Source organism: Octodon degus, unplaced genomic scaffold, assembly GCF_000260255.1.
Source record: "Octodon degus isolate 3935 unplaced genomic scaffold, OctDeg1.0 scaffold00447, whole genome shotgun sequence".
NCBI classification, from domain to species: domain Eukaryota; kingdom Metazoa; phylum Chordata; class Mammalia; order Rodentia; family Octodontidae; genus Octodon; species Octodon degus.
The window spans coordinates 44,439-59,748 of record NW_004525023.1 but is presented as its reverse complement, the minus strand read 5'-3'; the positions used below and the strand labels follow the sequence as shown (position 1 = coordinate 59,748).

At 39.2% G+C, this 15,310-nt stretch overlaps 1 protein-coding gene across 1 annotated transcript in view; it reads right to left on the bottom strand.

Annotated features, from left to right (window-relative positions):
• Positions 1-6: 6 nt before the first annotated feature.
• LOC101592172 (liver carboxylesterase 1-like) overlaps positions 7-15,310 on the bottom strand; it is a 25,311-nt gene continuing 10,007 nt past the window's right edge. The window contains 9 exon segments of the mRNA XM_023708674.1: positions 7-939; positions 1,226-1,298; positions 2,227-2,358; positions 5,124-5,271; positions 5,508-5,588; positions 7,082-7,222; positions 9,937-9,975; positions 12,411-12,515; positions 14,783-14,887. Of these exon segments, the coding sequence (XP_023564442.1) occupies positions 756-939; positions 1,226-1,298; positions 2,227-2,358; positions 5,124-5,271; positions 5,508-5,588; positions 7,082-7,222; positions 9,937-9,975; positions 12,411-12,515; positions 14,783-14,887 (1,008 nt within the window). The 3' untranslated portion in view covers positions 7-755.

Here is a 15,310-nt window from a genome sequence, read left to right as displayed (position 1 = left end):
GGTCACTCAGAATACCAAATAAAGGAGGCAGACCAGTACCTCCAAATTCCAGTACTATCCAACAACTGTTGAAAAGCCTACAAAAATAGACAAGGGCAGATTCTTGTGGCAGAAATCTCTTATATCAAACTGGAAGGAATATAGAGTTTTTAAGTTTTCCATTTTTGCTTGCCCAATAGTTCCTCACCAGGGCTCTGAGCAAGTGAACTTTCACTATTCTTTGTCTAGTGGCTTTAAAATTCTGTTTCTCAAAAGGGTCTGAGCATAACTTTGTGCCTACACAATGGAAAAAGGCTTTCTCTCATTTTACCACTTGCCCTTAATCTTTCTCATGAATAACTGACATAGATTCATAGCGAAGAGTCTACTATTAATGTAAACTCCCCAACAGAACTGTGGGTCTCATGGGCTTTACACTTTCATTCTAGTCTACAGTTGATCTTTGGAACTTTCATAAACATTTTAAAGACATTCTCACAAGTACAAGCATGTGGAGGAGGAAATGATCCTTATCTCTCTGAGGATGAGTGTTTGTCTCCAGATCATGGCACAGACAGTGATTATTTTGTTCAAAAGAACCTTTATCTCCAAATTGGGAACAGAGTGAAAACATTACCCATCCTTGCATTCTTCCCAACACCAAGAAACAATTCTTTGGCCTCTACAATAAGATGCCTCTTTGGCCTACAAACAGGATCTATCAAATACAACTGTGTTGAATGTTCCAGGTTCCTGAAACTGGCTGGGCCTCCCAGTCAGAGCTCAGTGTGTGCTTTCTGCAGTGGCTTCTCTGCTGCCTTATTTGCAAGAAGATGGGTCCAGAAGGTCACTTCCTTGTCTTTCAGTCTCTGGGCAGGTTGGATGGTGGCACCAATACGAAGATATCCTTCCTTTTGGTCATACTCTGGCCAGTGAGGAAGCCCCTCCCCATTGGGGTTCCTAGAAACAGAATTTATTAGAAATTGTCCAAAGAGCTGAGTAAACCACACATTTTTCCTAAGATTTTCAAATTTTCCCTGGCTTAATTCTATAAAGAGGCCCATGAATCTCTAGAAACAGGGAGATCCCCAACTCCTGGGACAGCTTGTACATTTACAGTGAGCTGTCATTGTCAGAGGGCTATGGTCTGGATCTAGGTTTTGATCACTTAGTTGTGAAAATACTACATAAGTGTGGCCAGCCACACAACAACACCAACTCTGTTCAATCTTTACAACAGCCTTACCCATTTCGAGCAAAGTTGGCCCAGAATTTCATCACTGTCTTGCTGAGGTTGATTTCCTCTTCTGAGGCACCCCCTATGCAGAAGAATGAGAAAAGCCTTTAATACTCAGAGTGTAGTGGTACTGAAGAATTTTTAGAAATGCATAGTGTGGCCTTTACTCCATACCTACAGAGTCAAACATCTATACTGTAAGAGGATCCTGGTTAATTGGTGTGCAATTTAAGCTTCAAAATCACGTATGTAGGACTCAGTCGTAGACATGAAATCCACTCATATTTTGGGGGCCTTTGTCTTCTGTGTTCATAATTAACACTCACAATTACAATTGCACACCCTAGGGATTCTTATGCCTTGTAGTATTACTGGATGGAACAACCCTTTTTATTCTCCTAAACATGTCTACATTTTCATAGATAATGAAAATGTCATCTGTGTACAGGATCCTAAGGAATAAAAAGTGAGAGGTGCCAGAGGTATGTGAGTATTATGAGGAACCATGAAATAGAACACAAGTCAAAAGGTATTGAAAAACTAAGCACATCTATGGAAAGATTTCATTCGATATCATATTGTTAAATACAATATTGGTAAAGATATATGTTTTAGGTATATGGAATTTTAGACATGGATGCATATGATATTTGATTCAGTAATTTTAACTTCTTCTCACTCTCATTATAGTAGGCTTTAGTGAGTGGCAATTCAATCAGTTGCATTCTTGCCCTCAAGTAGGGCTCTGCAGATGACCCACTGTGCATCCTTTTGATATTACAGGTTAGAAGGGTGAGAGAGATTATGGCTGGGGCACATGAATACACATCCTCCTCCATGCACTGTAGAGCAGGAGAAAGGCTGTGTTCTGCTCAGTGAAGCTCAGTTCTGTGACATGAAATGAAGAGCCTAAGGTGAGGAGACAAGGAGAAACTTGTTAAAGGCCATCAAACTAAGGATAGAACCCAAGGCTACTAACACCAAGTTCCCAGTCAGCAAAGAACCAGTACCTTTTAAAAATGGAGCCCCAAGCACTGAGAAGATCTCATCCCCATGGTCTCCTATCACCGTCTTGGGTCTCAAGCCTGAGAAGAAGCTTGGACCATACTGGAACTCATACATGTAAGTGGGAGCTCCAGCATCTGAGAAGAAAAGGAAAATGCACAGTTCATCTTACCAGACTCAGACCTGGAAAGTTTAAAGGTCTTTGATTATAAAAGAAGCCCCTGATTAGCTGTACAGGACAGAAACAGATTCATAAAAGTTCCTTCTCTGGTTTTTAAGGCAGCATAGATAGTAGAAGTAGAATTGAGGTTTGAAACAGATATTGATTAAATGACAGAACAAAGAACAGAGCATGCACAACTAATGCACTAAATGTGTCCCATGGATAAAATGTGGTCTTCATTCATTTCAGTCATATTTACAACCTACTGGGTGTCTTGCAGTTAGCCTAGTTTGAGCATTTGTAGTGCTGCAGAAAAAGAAAAAAAACTCAATTAAAAAAATAAGTAAAGGACTTGAATTGACATTTCTCAAAAGATTACAAACAAAAGTAGTTTCAAAAGATTCAACATCAGGGTGGGCAAGACAGCTCAGTGGACTAAGAGCCAGCTTAGGCAGGTGTGGGGATCAGGGTTCAGTTGCTGACACCACATGCCACACTGGCTGTGCTCCCAGATTCACTGAGCCAGGCATCAGAGCCTGGATGTGGTGATGTATGCCTGTAATCCCAGCACTGGAAAAGCTAAAATAGGAGGATCACTACAAATCCGAGCTGCGTAGTCTCAGACTAAGAGAGACCCTGTACCAAACACATAAAATGTTCACCATTAGTAATTAGAAAGATGTAACAAAATCACAATGAGATATTATCTTTCCTCAGTAAGAATGGCACTCATCCAAAACAAATAAAGGAAAAACAGGAAGTCTTTTTGTGGTTGTAGAGAAAGGGAGACATTTTGACAGTTGTGTGATGGTCTTCAAAAAAGTAAACCTAGAATTATCATATGAGCCAGTGATCCTGATTCTGGGTATCTACTCAAAGTACTGTTCAAAATGTGTTTCTCAAAGCCAAGACTGTATCCCCACGGTCACTGCTGTGTGCACACAGAGGTAAAATTATGATATCAACCTGCATCTGTCAGCAGAAAAGTGGGCAATGACAGTGTTACATTAGATACACAATGGAATTTCTTTGTCTTCAAAGCAAAGAAATTATGTCTTTTTATGACCACATGTATGAAACTGGTGATCATTACCAGTGAGATAAATTAGGGAGAGAAATACAAATATCATGGCATCATTATATGTGGAATCTAAAACTAAAGAGAAAAAGTGGTAGTGATACAGGTTGGCATGAAGGGAAGGTGGAGAGGATGATGAATAGGTACAGAATCTTAGACAAAAAATTTGTTTTCTTCTTCTTTAGTTCTGTTGCATATTGTGGTGAATGTACTAAATGACAGCACTGTAAAATTAAATCTCTAGGGAAATAAATTTTAAGTGTTCTCATTAAGGAGATGTATGTTTCATCAGCTTGAGGCAATTATTCTACTTTGTATTCATAAATCATAATATAATTATTCTTCCTTGTGTCTATAAATCATATCATAAAAGTATACAGCATAAATTTATAAAATATAATTTTCAAATTCTAAATTTTTAACAATTTCATGAATCACTCTCATTCTCACTTTCAAATATTCAAAATTCACCTGATGCCCTGAAGTTGCTTACAAGTAATTACATTTGCACAAAATCAAACATGGAAAAAGAATATGAAGGTTAGTTCTTATAATACTTATTAAGTTCTGAATTCAAAAGCCCTTCCAGAATGGTAGGAAGAGGATTCAGGAATAAAGAGCCATTGCTGGGTTCAGACTTGCTGAATAAGACCTGGTGACAAAAGAGGGTTCTGTGAGGCTCCAAAATGGAACCTATAGAAGGCCCCCTCCATCTAGAAGTGCTCAACTGTCCCTAAACCCACTCTATCCACCCAGTGTTGTATCAGGATCAGAAGGTCCTGTGATAGACCCCATTCTGACCTCAGCTTACCACCCTGGCACACACCAAAACAGAAAAGTCTGAGCAGATATTTAAAATGACTCATTTGCCTCTGCCCTACATGTAAGCCCCTCTGCATTTGCCACGCTTGCTGCTGCACAACCTGTCTGATCCTGTATTTGATTCCTACTCTTCTCCCAGATCCACTAGTTAACCTATCATAAATATACCTCTTACTATGAAAATATTTTGTAACCCATTACGAAATAGTTGCAGTCTAGTCTCACATATCACCACCAACTCAAGGGAGGAGCTTCTGGGCCAGTTGCCACTGATGCCTCATCCATAGCCATCCATTCTGGACATGTCAATTTTTCTTCCACCTCCAGCACCTGTAACTCTTTTTCTCAGGCTTTTGTCAGGACACCATAAATTACTTTGCACATGTTTTCTAGAAATCAAAACACAAAATTTACAACCATTTGGAAGAGTCTTCAATCAGGACATGTGAGTACTGGTGGATAAATGGCCGATTCCTTGCTGTATAGACAGGGTACCTCTGATAGGCATCTTCTGCTTGCTTCTCACAGCTCTCTAGCTCTGGTTTTTGCATGGTAGAAACATACTAAGCTCTGCTTCATTTGGTGTCCATCTGTTGCCCAGGTCATTTCCTTATCTCTCCCTACTGGTGTTTTCTGTGATCATTTCCCAAATTAACAACTTATATCTGCATCCTTTTTTCATAGTAGACTCCTGTCAGAAGCAAAACAAGACAGGGCCCCTCCCTGGGCCATCAAAAAACCAGCCTGTGAACCTCACAATTTTCTGTATTTGTCTAGATGTGAAGTAGGCAGATCAGAGACCAAAACTGTTGTATGAGATTCTGTCTTCTAGAACTCACCTCTGTGGCCACGGGCCACAGTCACAGATGGGACACCAAACATCAAGTCTGCCAATAAGTCCAGGAAAAGCTCTCTTTTTTTGACAGGATCATCTGTTCCCCCTAAATATTTCTCAGTGGCCAATGGTGCAAGTTCCTCAGGAACATTCTGAAATGCATTAAGAAAATGATCACCCCTCTGATGAGTAATATGTATTCTCCAGCCAGTCAGCAAGCTTTGTTAAGGGTGAAATTACTAGTGTAAAAGGCAAAAAAAAAAAAAAAAAAAAAAGGGCCAAACTGCAAATTCTAGTCTTTTGTCTGCCACTGAATTGGTCTGTAACTATGGGCAAGCTCACAGCCCTTCTGTGTTGTTCTAATTCTCATGATTCCCTATATGCTTACAATAAAAGGATAGAACTTCCACAAAAGTGATGTGGCCGTCTTCTGGTCCAGCTTGCCTTCAGGAATTGGATTTCCCATCAACTGTTAATAGAATGATTAATCATTTGTGAGTAAGTGGGAAATACCAAGAAACCAACCAAATCAATGCAGAACAAAGCTTTTGCATTGGAAATTTCTAGGCCTAGGTCTTTCATTACTTTGAACACTTTAGTGAAACAAATGGGCATAGCCAAAAACTCATAGAGGAGACATATAGATATAGAGATAAGGATCTAGATGTGGGTAAAATTATAGATAGAGCTAGATAAATCTGGATAGAGATAGATTTAAATATATAGAAAAATACCTGGTCATGGATCCAAAATAAAAATGGTTGTGCAGGCAGCAAAGGGTCATTTAGGATTTAGGTCAAGGTACTGTTGAACCATAGGTTCAGGAACAGAGGATACTGACCATATGCCACAAAATCAGATGACTGAGGTGGAGAAAACCACCATTGTCTTTGGTCCTTTAGTACAACCACTGAGGTACTTTTGAAGTGAGGCCTGCAGAAGTCCTGTCACATGACACTTTTGTCCAAATATGTGTACTAAGAGACTTCACAGAGTCCTGCCTGTCTTCTTGAAGGTTAAAGTTGCATCCCAACAGGAGGCTAGACATTAAAATGCTTTCCACTGGTGGGAAAATCCCTGATCATAAGCAAACATTATGAATCTTCCCTTAGAAAAGCTACTTAAGAAAACAGATAATTATCAGTTCTTCTCTGCTGCTCAAAATGTAAATCTTTCACCCAAAATAGCTTCCTCAAGGCACTAAGAAATAATATTTTGAACTTGTTTGATGTGTAAATGTACAAAAAGATGACTCTGGATATCTCTGAGTCTCCATGGGAAGACCAAGTCTAGTTTCAGGGATAGCCTCACTTCAACCTACACCTCTGCTTTCTGCCATGAGCCTAAATTGACTTCTCCCACAGAAAAGCATGAGTGAACAAGTCCAGTGGTTTGGCCCTGTGCAGTCACCCCTCATGCCCCAAGTGCCTTCTTGAGCATACCCATCCTTGAGCCTTTCCAGCCTTTGGTGTTAGAGATTTGAGTTCATGTCATGCTTGATCTTTTTCCTATTATGATCAAATTACTAAATAAAACTTGTCCTAATAGTGAATAGATTTATTTATCTTTGACCTAGAGAAAGCTCTTCATTCCATTTAGAGAATGAACTCATCTCAAAGGAGTATTTCTAATGAGAAATATTCTCTGAATCTTTCCTATGAGAAATACAAATGCAGATCTATAGGAGCTAGGAGTGCAGGCCCAAGGTAGAAGCTGTGGCACTCCATCCTATGTACCCTGGACTCCCCAGCTTCTCAAGACACCCTTGTACTTCCAAGGTGACCAATGTGTCATACCAGGGCAGTTTTCCAGGTAAATAGCCACTGGTGCCAATATGGACAACTGTTCTAAACTTTGAGGGGCCTTGGAGAAGGATGATTTCCTGGGACCAGAAGTGAGGAGAATGATGTCTTAAAATGTACAGAGGAGGAGCATCTTTCTAAGAGTTCTGTATATACTCACCTTTGGAATGATCCAGCCAAACTCTTGCTTGTTGATTCCTACCATATAGGGGACGGTGTTAAAATTCTTTTCAGCACTAATTTCTTCAGGTGTCTTGAGCAGTAACACTCCATCTATCACAGTGCCTATTAAGGGATAATGCTAGGGAAGAGAACAGCATGTTTGTGGTGACTCTGTCCCTTCATATGTCTCTCTCTCTCTCTCTCTCTCACTGCATAAATGAAAGTGTGGCAAACACAATAGACTTCCCTGATGGTGGGCACTGCCCACAAATACCCAGGGTCCTAACAAACAGACTGTGTTTATGAGACACCAAGCAGAATTGTGGGAAGCTAGTGGTGGAGGGGTGATGCTGGAAGAAGAGGAAGAAGAGAACCCTCACCCAAATTAAAATACATGTTATTGCAATATACAAGAGTTGATTCTGGTGACTTATAGTAGATACATGTGTAAAATCACATTAACTAGTGATCACATACTGTGTAATTGTTCCAAAGGAAGTTCCAAGGTTAGGTTTCATCATATTTTCATTACTCTTGCTTTGTGGGTTAACACTCATTGAAGGCATGTTATATAATACAAAATTCTTACAAAGTATTAGTTACATGTAAAATATGTTTATTATAAAACACCACTTGGGAAGGACTAAAGATTTTTCTTGACCCTAGGTAACTATAATTTTTTTTTGATTTATGATTCACCACAGTGCTATCTACTGTGCTTGTTATAAATTCAACAACTCATAAATCCACACTTTTAGCTGCTTTTCCTTATTTCTCATCACTTTATCACATGTTCTATGTATTACATTACCACTTTCACAATGGCCTCACTTAAAGATATGCAAATCAACTCCTCTCCCCTTATATTTCAATATTGTTGACTCATTAACACTGAATCACTGGTAATGAAATCATAAGTTAGCCCTGGATGTAGCATCTCTATCTCATGTAGTTTTCTTGTAAGGCATAGCCCAGCTGCCGGTGCTTAGGAATATTAGACAGCACATCAACTTTAACTGAGAAATCACTAATGAAAGCAAATATACAAAAATGGGGTACTGCCATGACAGAAAAAACATTTCTTACTATGAGAGAAGGAGCTATAAAGAATAATTTTCTTTTTCACCTCACATGGGTACAGGGTCATGATGTAACTAAAGATGCCCAGTGCCCTGAACATATGTTCATTGTAGATGATCACAGGAGCCTTATAAGTACTGACGTGAGTAACCAATACTTTTCAGCAAGTAAATGAATTCACAGATTCCCAGATTGTTGAAGGTCAGCTGCACATATCTATATAGCTGAAGAAATGCTTATCACTTAAGGTGCCTAAATGAAACTTGAGTCCCTACATAAGAGCAAGAGAAGATCTAGACAAGGGACAAAATCTGCCATAATAGTAAAACAACATAGAACAGGTTGGAGTGCAACCTACTGCTATTTTATACAAGCTGTGGAGCTCAGAGAAGGCTGACCAGGAACCAGCAAAAAGAATAGCTCATGTGAAGGAAGATACACATAGGCCCCTGGGAGCATGTCTTTACTATACATAGTGGGATCTAGGAATGAAGGTCGCTGCCATATAAAGAAAAGACAGCAATTTTCCAAAAGTGGGAAAAGCATGGGCTGCTGTTTCTTCTGCTAGAACTATTTTCCTTTAGGTTCCTAAAACCAGCTCCCGCCCGCCTCCACAGGTACACTCAGATGGCACCTATGCTATGGTTTAGATCTCAAATGTCTCCTAAAAGTCTCATGTTTGTAGGCAGGGCCTAGTCAAATCAGAAGACACTGACCACTGAGGGCACATCTTGGAAGGGAGTGTTTTCATCCAGGTTCTTCTCTTCCCTCAGTGCTTCCCATCTACCATGTGGTGAAAAGCTGTCCTCCACCAGGCCCTTTTACTAGAACTTTTCTGCTTTGGAGCCATCTAACCATGGACTGAACGCCCTGAAATTGACCAAAAATAAACCTCTCATTCTTTAAGCTGTGTGTATTTTGTTCCAGCAACATGAAAGTTAAATAATACACCTACTCATCAGTCCATTCCCAGAAACCACTGTTCAATTCTGTTCCCAGAGTAAACAGTTTTTCACCTTTTTTCTGACCACCATTGCATACAGAATATAGTTTTGTTAAGTTTCTCCTGCACTCTGATCAATGGGATAGAAGGCTCTAAGAGGGCAGTGAATATTGTACATCACTTCTATAATGCAAATATAGTCAGGCCATGCCATTTAAAATGTCTTCTTATATCTTTGCTAATGCTTGAATAGATTTAATTCTGTTTTCACAAGATCTTTAAGAGGAAGTATTCTGATCTCCAGGGAAGGAACAAAGAGGACAGGATTTTTAAGATGCTTCAGCTAATCTCACCAGACCCTGATAGTGCTACAGGCAGTGACTTTAAGGAAAGAGATGAAAGATTGTGTGAGATTCCTAAATACTGGGAGGCTCTTGTATAGGCAAATAGCCTCCATGGCTTCCCAGGAGACTTTCCAGGAGATTTCAATCAAGGCTTCTGAGCCCCTTATCTAGTTTACGCCTAATATTGGTAGTAGAAGATTCTGGTCAAACTTCTTTCCACATGGCCTTTTTAATGTAGAATACGTGAATGAAAAAAAAAGGATAGCTGAAGCAAGATTATACAGATTTGCTGACTAGGAGCATTGCACTGAGAATCAGGGTAGTGCATTTCAGGCCTGTCTCTGATTTCCCCTGCTGATGTTACCCTGGCAAGTCACTTGGCCTCAGCAATATGTCACAAGAAGGAGCATGTTTTTATTAATAATGAACAGGAACTTAAAAGTGTAAGAAATCAAAATCTATAATCAAGAGAGCAAAAGTACTCACCTCTCTGGGGTCTCCAAGTAAATCCACTTGAAGAAGTTTCTGTGAAGACAAAGGCAGATATGTGAAATCTTTGAATTAAAGATCTGTGCCCCAAACGCATTGCATTTGCAGCATATTTGCTCATGCTTCCTCTTTGGCTGGGCCCAGACAGCAAGGACACTGCACAGTCTTTGCTGGACATAAGCATAGGATGGTAGAGTAGGACAGGGAGAGATAGGCACTAATAAGGGAGGCTCAATCCTGAGAACCTAGGGTTGAGAGCACTGGAGCTACTGGCATCTGCTCTTCTCTATATCCGTTTTCCTATGTGTTCACCCTGGAAATATTACTGCAATTTTCCCTTTGGGGAAAAATGGAAAAGCTGATTGTGGTGGTGGGAATATTTGATGAGATAGGAGAACAGTGACTGGAGACTGCATTACCATCATCCTTCACCTGCTTCCCTCTTCTTTCTCACCCTTCATGATTTCAGGTATCAATATGTGATCCAGGGTCTCTAGGTACCCAAACTTAGAGATTAGTGCAAGGATGGATACATGCCAACATCAATCCAACAGAATATACACCAAAACTGATGCTGTAATTTTAAGGTAGATGATCTCTAAACAGATATATGTCCAGAGGGTTGTTGTCTTTTTACTTCTCCAAGGAATAAATGTACTTCAGAGAGAAGCCCACTAAGGAGTTATAGTTGAGTCAGAGAGACAGGTAAATTTTCAATAATATCTTTAGAGTTCATGGATCCAGCCAAGATTCTTTCATATCAAAATCCATTTTTCTTTCAGTCACTTTGAAATCAATTCTCTCATTTTATATTAGGAAAACTATGATTCATACAGACTCACTGAATCTCTTATCAACTCATACTTTTCTTTGCTGTACATTCACCAGGATCTCATGATTTCTAGGGACTGAAATTATCTACAGTATCTAACAAGTCTGTCCCAGATATGTGGACAGCAATCACTGGAGATGCCTCCATTATGAGTCATAGCCACCACAGGCCAGGTTGTGTGTGTGTGTGTGTGTGTGTGTGTGTGTGTGTGTGTGTGTGTGTGTACTATTGCTTGCTGAGGTCACTGGTAATCATGGAAGCTGTTCCACAACTCAGAAAATTGTCCTGGGATCACAATTTCTCTGAATTTTCCCAATCACCAACTATCTTTCCAAAAACTAGGTCCTCTTCTCTCACATGGAAAATGACTTAAATATTTTACTTTTTCCAAATATTAGGAAAACAATGTCTTAATTTTTGTAATATCTTGGCTGACTGATTTGACCTGATGAATCAGGACTCAAGCCTGAGAGCTACATTAGTGTCCATTTATGGTCTCATCTCAAAACCCAGTACTAGAGGTTTGACCTGGGGGTATAGACATTTCTTCTTGTGTTGAGATACAGATGGAAAATTAAGAAGCACAGATAACTCTTGATTTCACAAATCCATTCACAAAGGGAGTGCTCTGCTGAGCCCTGGATGCTGGTCTCTTTGGATGTTTGTTCTGTTGAGCTTCCTTGTAAATAAATTAAAGGCCATAATCATCCACAAATGAACAAATGTCACCTCCCTGAGAAGCACCCTTGCTGGATATTGTTAATATATTCATTCTCTGTACTCACACTACACTTAACCCACTAAGTATATGGTTTTCTTTCTCCTTGTATAGTGCTCTGTGAGAAGCGACTGTGATCAATTTATGCATAGATTATCTCCCCTGACGGCACACTCCCATACACTTAGCTGCAGAGAGGGATGTATGAGTAACTCAATACACCTATAATTGGATGAATACATAGATAAACAGATGACAACTAGCAGATAGGTGATAGGTGTGTCAGTGTTTTTGGAGTACTGGGTAAAGGAGTGTGGATATATGTTGATTGGTACTTTACTGGGATTGGGCTACCTCACTGAAAATACACAAATAAAAAGCTGTGGATAGATAAATACTGGATCAAAAGAATTGTTAATGAATTATATGGCCAGAAGATGGCTACATGAATGGAAGGGTTGATGACATAGGATACCTGAATTGAGTCAGGGTTACCAGAAAATGTAATAAAACAGGTCACTGATGTGTTATAATATGTATAGCTTCTAAATCCACAGAGATAAACTGTTATTGTTTTCTGAAAAAAAATATACTTAGCTTTCCCTTCCCCAAAATTCAGGGTGGTTGTTGCTTATAGTAATAATGTAATATTCAATTCTTAAAATACAATTGAAAATAAGAATATCAAAATATTGTCATTGATAAAGCTGGGGGCAGTTACATCATGTTATCACTGGACATTTTTTACATTTGCGCTAATTCATAACAAACAAGGAAAAATGAAATTCCAGTTTATGTCTCTAGCCTAACAATGCTACTGAAAGGTAAGAAACTATTCCAGATGGTTTTAAAAAGACACCTGAAAAAGATAAAGAAGGGGTCAAGTACACAGAGTAAGGCCATTGGAATGGAGGCACTTACTATCTTCTGTGAGATCTCTAATAATTCTTCCTCTGTCTTCTGGCGCAGGCAGTGAACCATGACAGCTGACGTAATGGTTTTACACCCAGCAGCAACAGCAATTTTCTGTTGATATTACAAGTGAAAACAGAGTGTGAGGTCAGTGTTCCTTCATTCCATCAGTGTAGACAGAGGAGATTTATGCAAAAGAGAGTTTATAAAATGCAGGTGGATGTGGCTGCAAACACTAGAAAGTAGGTATGGGTTCTGGACCACACAGGATGCTGCTTCTTTCAATAAGTATGAAGATAGCTATAGCATTGTCCAGGAAGTATATCTATATTGATATATGTATCTATTTCTACCTACATAAACCACAATACTCTCATAATTTAATGTCTCAAGACAAGTTGTTTGTCACAGGCACCCAGAGCTCACATCCAGGAATTCACTGTCCAATGTCAACTCCCAGCTCCTTTACTTAGTACCTATTTGATGTCCAGCAAGCATGTAAATCTCTTTGTACCTTTGTTTCCCTACTTCTAGGAGAAAGTAATCATTGCATTCCTCTTATGCACAAATTTAATACAGGCAATGTACTGAGTTGTGTATTACATCATCCACACATGTAAGGCTTTCTCAGAATTGCAATAGGTCTGGATATGATGACTTACTGGAAAGTACGCAAAAAATATGGTTTATATGTGTCTTTCTTATATTCATATATATTTTTTAATTTTTATTATTATTACTATTTTTCTATGTATTTGGTACAGGGTCTCACTACGCAGCTCAGACTGATGGCGAACCTCCTGCTTTCAGCCTCCCCAGCACTGGGATTACAGGCATGCAGCACCACGCACAGAATTGGTCACCAGCTCAGCGCATCTGGGGGTGGGGTCTGTGGTGCCAGGAATTGAACCACAGTCCCTGTGCTTGCATAAGCAGGCACATAGTCTGCTGAACTATCTTACCAGCACTACATTCATGTATATATGCCAGAGAGTTTGGATAATTATACTGTTGATTTCTGCTGGTTTCTTGAATGAAGTTACTGCTTAATTCTTTTTCTTGATTCTTTTTTAATTGTTTTGGTTTTTTATATTTTATTCACTTCAGTGAGAAAATAAAATAGAAATGAAACAGTTTCAAAACAGGCTAATAGGACAATTACAATAATCAATACATTGTATTGTCTTCATACTGGTTATTCAAAGGACAAAATGCAGACATGACATCTTCTGTAAATACTATTAGCACAAAACTTTCTTCTCATTGAACTAAGAGAAAGTAGCTGTATATCTGTCCTAACTATTCTGTATATATAATTTTTCACTACAAAATGGTCCTTCATTTATATGCCCCCTTCTGGTTTTGTTTTGTCAGAGATGGGTGTTGCATTGCTGTTAGAGAAGCTATATTAGGAGACTTTAAAGAACCTTTTCTTACTTGATGTTAGTTCAAATATTGTAGGTACTTGGATTCAGCAAAATAACTCAATATATAGTTCATAATAGTAGTGGGTTATCAGCAGAACTGGTAATTGTCAGAAGTTGTTGACTTGAGCATTTTACAGCTCAGCATATAAATATAGCATTACTTTTTATACCTCGTGGTTATACTTTTCTGCTGGATGGCTAAGACCAAGATAAGGCAAGACCTATATCACTGAAAATGCAATTTTTGTATCTGACAAGGTCAGTCAAATCCCTTTAGTATTTACCCTGAAACCATGTACAGTAGTTTGCAGATCTTTTGTCAGTGTCAGCCATCTGGACGAGTCATGGCCATTGCTTGACCAATTTGCTTTCTGTGAAAGCCTGAGAAAATGCTTTCTCTCTAAGTGGCTTTCCTTAAGCACCCTATACATTGTCAATCACTTTTGTCTGTGACCCCATAATCCTTGATCAGAAAATCTAGGACACCACTGAGTTACAGGATGTCACAGTACAGGTTCTCTTATGTCCTGAGTCGTCATTGACTTTGAAGGGCTAGGGCCAAAATATTAGCTATTCTTGTAGCTCTTCTGTTTCTCTAATTTTTGGTCTGCTAAATTTAGCTGTTAAACATCCAGAAGAGAAGCTTAATGATATTATTACCCTGTAACAGAGGCAGTTGGGCTTAACATCATTATCTGTCTGAATATCAAACACCTTAGACATAACATGAAACTGTCATTTTCCAACAACCATGGGTATTCTAAACTTTAAATCCTTATAGAATGTGAAAAAAAACAATTACACTCAAATGTGAGTCTTGCAGCAGCATTTCTTGCTCAGCCATTTTGATATCAGTAATCCTTTGAACATCTCAACAGAATCCTAAGGTAAAATGCTCCTTTGCATTCCAGAAGAACCGAAGAAAGTACAATAGCTACCCAGGGTGAGAACTACCTTAGCCAAAGGTTTGGCATCCTTCATGACCAGACCAGCAGTTAAAGCCACCCCACTCTCAGAAATGGCCCTGTGGAACAGGTTCTTGGTCAGGGGAGACAGCACCTGTGAGGAAAATGGAGAGGGAGAGAGTTAATGCTCACAGCCCAAGGAGTTAATGATTTATGTATTCTTTAAGGCTCCATCTACCCACTACTCTGCCTACTCATTCAACTGTAGACATCACCACTTAGGAGATAAGACAGCACCCTATTTCCCTCTTGCTTCCCAGGCTCTCTCTGGCCTGTTTCCCCAGGAGAAACTTGGAGGGATGGAACCAGATCCCACAGTAAGGGATAATAATCTTATAAAAAGGTGTGGTATGTACATATGATAATAACCAAATTTTTGAAAAGAATGCTTTGGCATTCCTTGCAACAAATATTTTTCAGAATTGCCCTCAACAAGCATTTAATCTAAGAAAAGAAAGTATTATAAGATGGTTGTTCCAGGTAGAGTGCTTACTTGGCATTCTCAAGATAATGAGTT